At 31.4% G+C, this 8,789-nt stretch overlaps 1 protein-coding gene across 2 annotated transcripts; it reads right to left on the reverse strand.

Annotated features, from left to right (window-relative positions):
• Positions 1-744: 744 nt before the first annotated feature.
• LOC112767216 (uncharacterized) lies at positions 745-3,612 on the reverse strand. Of its 2 annotated transcripts, XM_025813102.2 has the most exons (3): positions 3,452-3,608; positions 3,018-3,164; positions 745-1,593 (listed from the first exon to the last, which is right to left on the reverse strand). In XM_025813102.2, exons 1-3 carry the CDS (start codon positions 3,540-3,542, stop codon positions 1,001-1,003), a joined length of 831 nt encoding a protein of 276 aa, XP_025668887.1. In that variant the 5' UTR covers positions 3,543-3,608; the 3' UTR covers positions 745-1,000. The 2 variants fall into 2 exon arrangements, with proteins under 2 accessions (XP_025668887.1, XP_025668888.1); XM_025813103.2 differs by lacking the exon at positions 3,018-3,164 and having other exon boundaries at positions 3,452-3,612.
• Between the last annotated feature and the right edge of the window lie 5,177 nt (positions 3,613-8,789).

Here is an 8,789-nt window from a genome sequence, read left to right on the forward strand (position 1 = left end):
TGAATGATTATTTAAAAATGAGTATTGTTATTTTTTACACTGAGATTGTTAAATATATATCCTACTCTTGTATACAAGACTTTACATAACATATTTTTGATAACAAACTTTTACATGTGACACTCTAATAGATATATGGTGAATTCTATGGTGCCTATAACTTGGTGTCTAACTTTTGCCTAACTTATTTTTTATGGCAACTTTTGAATATTTAATAATTATTTATTTTTATACTTTTAAAACTAAATATTAATTTTTAACCCTTTTTGATAAGTTAGGCAAACACTTTTAGGCACCATAGCAATCACCTAGATATATATATCGATTGGGGATAGTTGATATGAAGTATAAGTCATATACATAAAAAGTTTCTGAGTACAGGAAATAAAAAAGAAAAAGAAGACAACATTGAGTGTGAAAATGAGAAAATAATAATTTGATTAATTTATAGAATACAACTGAAGTTTATATAGATCAGAAGCTATAACAGATTTAACAAGAAGGAATAACACATAACTGATCACACAATAATAACAATTTTATTCTAGTAGATGGAATTGACTACATAAATCAAACAACTTCTATTATAATTAAGTAACTTATTATTATTATTATTATTATTATTATTATTATTATTATTATTATTATTATTATTATTATTATTATGTGATCACACATACTAGAAAATTGAAAAGAGAACGTCATTATGTTACTCTTATCAATTAGCAAAAACATAAAATTGAATTAACATATCAAATATTCTTTTATTTCATAATTTTCAATTACAAAGGCAAGTCATAATAACGAACTTACAATATGATCAAACTAGAGAACGAAGTAATATATTATATAACTTAACAAGAAAATAAGACTTAGCACATGGACACAAATTATATCCATAAAACCATCATGGCAGATGGTGTTATTTAATTTAGGACATATAACATATAGTCGTAATTTGAAGCACACCATCATATAGCAGTGTTTTTAGTTTGCATTATTAGTTCTTTATTGTCTCCTTATCAACCTTCTCATTCATATTGAGCACACCATAACCTACTTTGCTATCTCTTGGATCTTCATCAGGTAGAGAATCTGCTCGGGAAGTAGAATAGGCATAAGTCACTTCTCCCTCATCATCATCATCGCCACGTGAATAAACAACAGATTTGCCTTTTACTCTTCTTTCTTTAGCATCACGTGGATCCTCATCAGGAGGTTCTGCTCCAATGAGATTACCAAAATAACCTTCTTTGGCACCGCGTGGATCAACAAGAGGTTCAGCTGAAGAGCCATGGACATGATCTAGCTTCAAGTCTTCTTCTCCGCCGTCATCTTCATCAGGAGGTTCTGCTCGTAAGAGATGGCCGTAATAACCACCGGCTTTGGAACTATATACTCCTTCGCCATCACCTTCAGGAGGTTCTGCTCGAAGGACATGGCCATAATATGAACCTTCTTTGGCACCGCGTGGATCAATGATAGGAGGTTCGGCACTGGAAACTTTGAAAGAGTTGGTTTCTGTTTTTGAAGGCTTCATCATTTTGCGATGCCAGAGTACTCCACCTGCATCCTCATCATTGTTCTCCATTTCTGTATATTTTGAAGGCTTATTAGTTACTACCATATAGTTAGCTTTCAACCATGCTAAGCTTATAACAAAATAGCCACTAATTTAAAATACAAAAATGTTATTTATACTTAAAATCAACCACAAAAATTAGTTATTAATGTATTTATGTGTAAATCTATGTGTGGTTTAATTTATTTTCAATGTATATTTATATTCCAACATATATTTTATACTGTGACCAATTTTAGTGATTAATTTTAATGTATACGTAATATAGTCGTTTAAAATATGTATTAAAATATAAAGTAAAATGACAAATAAACTCTTAAAAATTTATATTTTAAACAAATTAATTCCTAAAAAAGATCAATGAAGTCTTTCACGATAGCAAACATAGATAGGTTAGTTCAAATTAAAATTTTATACCCTAATTATAGGAGCTAATTTGGAGGTAGTGTATTCACATCTCTTATGTTAGAAAATTTTATTGGTACTTTTTTAGAAACTCACATATTGAAATAAAAATCTTCAAGAATTTTTTTTTATAGTAATTCTCAAGGATTTCTTTGTCACTTTATATTAAAATATAAAATACATATAAAAAATGAGTTAAACAATACATGTATTTATATACAAATAAATAATAACTAAGTTTAGTGACTAATTTTAATATGTAAATAATATTTTTTAATAGCTTTATAAGAATAATTTTGTAATGATAACTTTCTTTCATTAATAACAAACAAAAATCTTAGAAGGACAATAAAAAAATTAATTAAAAATAATTTTAATTTGTAATTTTTAATGACCATTTATATGTTATTTTATATTTTTTAATTATTGTTAGAATAATTAATCATAATTTTACATGTAATATTTATTAATTATAAATGTTAAGTTAAATAAAATAATTTTAAGTTTCTTTTATATTACCCAATAACATATTTCTTTGGGAAGAAGAGAAAGGGGGATGAACTCTATAAATATATAGTTCTTTAAAAATGTTACATATTTGCACATCAAAAAATACTTATTAAATTATTTATTATATATTTGTGTATAAATATATTTGTAATTTAAATTATTTTTAATATATATTTTATATATTAATATATTTTATACTAATGTTAATTCTAGATATATAATTCTTGTTAAGTTATACGTTAATAAATAGACAAAAAGAAAATATAATCTCTGTTTGTTTATGTAATCCTTCATTTCAATAATATTGAATTGGAGTTGGATTCTTAATAGAGAGCTTGAACAATAATTATAGTGATTATTGTATGAAATATATAACGCAGTAGATAATTTAATTTGTTCATATAAACATTAATTACGAAACCATTAAATTATTTTTGTGAAAATACTTACACTTTAGCATTTCATATGCATGATTATCTGACTAATCAGGAAAAAAAAAAAAAGTAGAAAGGTGCTTTACCGATATATTTAGACCAGCCATCAATGGCGGCTTCTGGGGGTGGGGTTGTTGTCGTTGTAGTAGGATTGTAACCAATAGAAGGATAAACCCAGTCATTTATTGAATCTTTTCTCTTTTGAACTTTCAAATTATACTCTGTTTTTCTCTCTTTTAATGAATCAAGAAAATATAATGCAAAATCATGTTATAATCAAATGGTGAAATATATAATATATACAAACGTACTTTTATAACATATGCCATGATAAGAGCAACTTTTTATTATATAATATCAAAATTAAAGATCATGAAGAATAAAACTTAAAAATCCAATTTTGATTTACAACACCGCCATGAACTAAAGACTTTATTCATAAGCAGGGGTATTAGTTGTATTGTTAAATTGTTCGGATAACTAGTTACGTGCATAATCATATTTTTATGAGTAGACTCACCTTGGGGCAATTCATGATAAGCTAGAACATGAGAAGACAAGAAGAAAACCCAAAGAAAAACAAAGGAAAGATATGCCTTTAAATTATCCATATCACCGATCTTTGGTAGAGAGACACAAAAAAGGGATATGGAAGTGTAGTGCAGGTATAATGGAATTAGGCAAATATATATATAGACTGAGATATAATGATGATGATCACAGATCAAACTTGCATGGCCTCTTGGCCAATATAGAAAGTCAAGAGTCAATTATGTTAGTTAAATATGAATTTATTTACTTAGGTAATAACCAATATTGTTAAGTGAAGAGTCAAGTATTGATGAAATATGAATATAATTAAGGTGATTAGGGAGAACCACACTGATATCTACCCTTGAAAGATCAACATATTGTTGATGTGATCCCTTTTTTTTTTTTCTTTTAAGGTGCGTAGTACCCGATGAAAGATATTTAGAATTAGAAATTAGTTTATAAGTGTTTGTCTTTCAAATGTGAGTTTTTCAGTAGTAAAAATCTTTAAATTTTGATTAGTTTTCTTGTGCCGTTAGTTTGAAATTATTGATTTGAAAATAAAAAAAAAATGTGTTAGTACTTAAAATTATTATTGTCAAACTCGTGAGTTAACCCATATATATTTATATGAATTTACGAATTTAGGTAGTGAAATCGAATTAATTCAGACACAGATTTAATTTTGAGTAAACTTAGTTTAGGTAGTCAAATTTGCGAATCTAGAAATGAATTTGCAAGTTTATTTTTTGCCTTTAATAATCCAAAACGGAGTCGTTTTGCCAAAAAACAAAGAAAAATTATTTTCAGATGTAGGATTTCACGTAGATAGAACACGCACTCCTTTCTGACTCTCAACGGTGCCGTTTCTTACTCTCTCAAGTCCCAACTCTTATTCTCTCACTATTCCCTATTGCCGACCACTGTGTTGGTGCTGTTTGCCACCGTTATTAGCGTTGTTGTCGACATCTCCTGCCTCTATTGTACTTAACGCTTTCGTCTACTCTAATCGTCTTTGGATCCGATTCTCTTGCTCATTAGTTTGCCTTGCTTCGCATCTCAACCATCCGCCTTACTGCCACCATTTGTTGCCATTTACCTGTTTCTCCTACCTTTTTTTTCCTATTTCGTCGTCGCTTGTCGTTTCTCACTCTCTGGCTCTTTGCTCTACTATTTTGCTTCATGACTTTATACTGCATGACTTTGCTGTGTCTTTTTTGATCGATTTTGTGATGGTTTTCTGTCGCAGCTAACCATCGTGGGTTCACTTTATTAATGCATATTTGCTGTATTTATTTGAGGTTCAATGTTTATGGGTGTTTGTTGTTATAGAATGTTCAATGTTCAATTTATATCATTCAAAATTTATAAATTGCATTGCTTTTAGTATTGAAGATTTAGTAAATTACAGGGTTAGTATATGTAATACTCTAATATTTTTTAAACTAGGTTTAAGCCTTATTTAGATTATATTGGTTGTTGAATTTTATGAAATTTTTGAAATAAAATCTTTATATAAAATAATTTATAAAAAAAATAGTGGATAATTAGTTTTTATTTTTAAAAGTCATTTAAAAATAGTGAGAGTCTTGATCATTATAATCATTACTAGTTAGGGAATATAAGTGGACCTAGTGATACTAACACGGAAAATCGGCGTACTATGCTATAAAGGCAAAAACAATGACAAAATTTACTCATATCAAATAATCATATAAATAAAGAAAAGAGTAATACCCCAAATAGGTCCCCAAGAAATTTACCATCTGACAGTTTTGTCCCCCACAAAATTTAACTAAGATTTCGACCCTGAGGTTCTCAGATATCCACCAGATACGTCCCCCAAAACCGTTTGATCCGGTTAACGTGGTGACGTGTCAGGTTAATTGCGACATGTCACCTCCAGGACATTTTGGTCCCCATCCATGCTAGACAAAACGACGTCGTATTGGAACCAGGGGCAAAATCATTCTGAACAACATAAAGTCTTCTTCCTCCAACATAACAAAAGGTGGTAACATAACTAAGACAACAACTTTCACACTAATTCTTAGAAGCATCATTTCTTGAAAGACTGGTTCAACCCTGGTGTTGGAATGAATTTGAACAACTTAGATATTGTGCCACTGGTTGCAGCTGCCATTGTCTCAGCACTAACACTCCTCGAATTCTTGGCCCTAATTACTGTCTCCTTTGGACATCTAAAAGAAAGCTAAGCTTGGAATAAACAGTATTGTTATCACCATGTTTCACACAGAGTTCAACTGCTTACATTAAGCCACTTACAAGGGGGCATACCTTTGGATTGCTTGAGACATTTCTTGTCACATCTGAGGGAAAATTGTCAACTTGAGTATATTGAGAGGGAGGATTAGGCTCTTGCATGCTACCAGTTCAAATACATCAGCCTGTGTTTCCAATATTAACAAACAGGGACAATGAAAGTATTTGAGTGTAACATCACGAATTATAAGTCAAATAGGTCCCCTAAGATACTATTATAAGGCAAATAGGTCCCGCACATGAAAATGGCGCCGTTTGCATTATCTGTCCAAGTGGGGACGAATTTGTCCTCTCCGAAACGACGTCGTTTTTTCCCTGGTTCCAATACAACGTCATTTTGTCCAGCGTGGATGGGGACCAAAATATCCTGGAAGTGACATGTCGCAGTTAACCTGACACGTCACCACGTTAACAGGATCAAACAGTTTTGGGGACGTATCTGGTGGATATCTGAGAACCTCAGGGTCGAAATCTTAGTTAAATTTTGTGGGGGGCAAAACTATCGGATGGTAAATTTCTTGGGGACCTATTTGGGATATTACTCTAAAGAAAAACAAACATCAAAACCACAATTGAGTCACTCAATAAAGATAAAACAAGACACGCAGAAAATTTTAATTCTCGTACTTTGTACAACTATAACTAAAACAATCGCCTATTCTCTATCTTTAATATGAATTTGAGCAAGTGCTTAACGTTCTGTATCTATGTCCTTGATATCCGTTCCTAATCATCTTATAGTGTACACGTCTTTTCAACTCAATCAAGTAGTATATTGCTTCGCACTGTGTCATTTCTGATGATGGTACGGGAAGAGGGGTGAGAATAAACAAAAATTTCTCAATAATTTATTTATGTGGTGTCATTGTATCCATCTCCATCTACTCTGAATTTTAAAATAAAAATAATGATGATGCAATGATGAGGTTCAATTAGTATTTTTAAAAGTCTTTGTTAATTGGAGTGGTGTGGCTTTTAAATTTTTCTTTCTTATGTTATGACATATGTGACTCAAGACTGAATGCCTATAATGTTAAAACATACAAAATGCAAACACATAAATCTTGACTTAATTTCTCTTGACATTCTCCTAATTTCTCTGTACATAAAAGAAAACGATCTTTTGGTGATATAAACTCTTATGCAATGTATCAAATTGACCTTAATTTTTCTTAAGCATTCTTTTAACATTATTTTGACTTGGAGTGTTTTGAACTCAAACTATGTATAAAATTGATGGGAGACCCCTTCTCTTACTGAAGGTTCTTATTCCAAAATTTTGTCGATCACATTCTCTTACCGAAGATTACTTCGATTATCTTGTCTTTGGGGGTCACCTTTCCTTACCAAAGGATCATTCTTTCTATTCTTTAATGCATATAATGTAAACCCCAAAAAGTTTACAAACAATTAGCTAATAAAATAAATATTATTCAAAAAATTAAAAAATTAAATGTTATAATTTAAAAAAGTAGAAGTATTTAAAACACAAATTTTAACACTAATTTTAAAGGTTTTGGTTTGAAATTGGGCCAACAGATTAAATAGATTGAACTGGGCCCAAAGCCCAACCCAAATAAGCCTTTTCCCCACTTGCAGACACAATATTTCAAATTTCATTATGAAAGGGGGAGTCCACGGTGAGAAGGGAGAAGACCAATAGAACCCTAACCCCTTATTCCACTTCCAACTTCAAATCCTTATAACTTTTAATTCGGAGCTCTGATTGACGAGCCGTTTATGGTCACGCAGTCATCTCATCGAGCTCTTCAATTCTATCTGAACAAAGTGGTATGTACCTCTATATTTCATGTCCAATTCTCTTTTTCCCTCTTTTCCACGAATTCGGTTTAGATTTTGAGTGATTTAGATGATTTTGGAGTTTTAGGTGCAATCTACTATTGGATAACTGTTGGATTTTACTCCAATCATCAATGGGTAAGGTAAGAATACTCTAAACCCTTGTGGTTTGTCCAATTTTGTGTACCCTAGTGCTAATTTAATGAATTGTATAAACTAGCTTGAGTTTATGTTGAATTGGAGTTGAATTGTCAAATTGGAGCTCTTGGAACAAACCTTGGGTGGTTGGAATAATTGGATTTGACTTGGAGTCTTAGAAGCTTTGATTTTGGCATTTTGAGCTTAAGAAGGAATCGACCAAGGTATGGTTTTGGTTTCTCATAGATAATGTACAATATTACGTGAAAACTTAGGTTAGTTGACCATAGGATAGGTTGAATTATGTGAACTTGTTAAGATTTAGTAGTTTTGTTGAAAATGTTGGGTTTATTATGACCATGAGATGATGATTGATGTGGATGATGCTTGTGAGAATTGATAATGATTATGAAAGTTGTGGGAGATATGGAAAGGATATGGGTATGGTTTGAATATTGTTGGAGTTGTTTTAGGGTATGAAACTTTAGTTTAAAATTGAGAATTTTGGAAATTGGAGGTTTGGTATTTCTTTGGTATAAGCTGATTTTTCACCAACTTCGGCGGGCTATAACTTGGCCTTTGAAATCCCAAATTTTGTGAAACTTGTTTTGAACGAAAATTGGATCCGTGAAGTTTATACCATTCGAAGAACAGACCAAAAACGAGTTTTAACAAAAAAGTTATGCGCGTTCAAAGTTGGAAATATTAAACTGGTTTTTCGGAACATTGCAGCTTTTGCAAATTCTGACAGGCATATGTACGCGAACATGCACATGACATGGACCCTGGGCTCTGGCCAGACGTCTTGTGTACACGGGCATGTGCATGCGTATACGGAATGGGCCAAATGATAGGCTCGCGTACGTGAGCAACGCTATGCGACGTGAGGATGTTTCCCTGCCCAAGGGCTCACATACGCAGACAAGGGGCGCATACGTGAGATGGTCAAATTTCATACTTCCGCGTATGTGGACATGGTATGCGTACGCAGAACTCCTTTTTCTGAAAATGTTATTTTTTTAGTTTCAAACTATTCCTCTAATTTTCTAAACCTCTGTAATTATCAATTGAGATTTTCTAGCTAGTGTTTAAATTTTTTAGGGTGA

This window comes from Arachis hypogaea, chromosome 17, assembly GCF_003086295.3.
Source record: "Arachis hypogaea cultivar Tifrunner chromosome 17, arahy.Tifrunner.gnm2.J5K5, whole genome shotgun sequence".
Lineage (NCBI taxonomy): Eukaryota > Viridiplantae > Streptophyta > Magnoliopsida > Fabales > Fabaceae > Arachis > Arachis hypogaea.

What these genes read in the sequence shown, in the direction of transcription:
- LOC112767216 (XM_025813102.2), bottom strand. Translation starts at nt 3,542, where the DNA reads ATGGATAATTTAAAGGCATATCTTTCCTTTGTTTTTCTTTGGGTTTTC. An exon ending in TTATCATGAATTGCCCCAAG is followed by an intron (nt 3,165 to 3,451) that starts GTGAGTCTACTC and finishes ATTCATTAAAAG; the next exon opens with AGAGAAAAACAGAGTATAAT. An exon ending in TGGCTGGTCTAAATATATCG is followed by an intron (nt 1,594 to 3,017) that starts GTAAAGCACCTT and finishes CAAAATATACAG; the next exon opens with AAATGGAGAACAATGATGAG.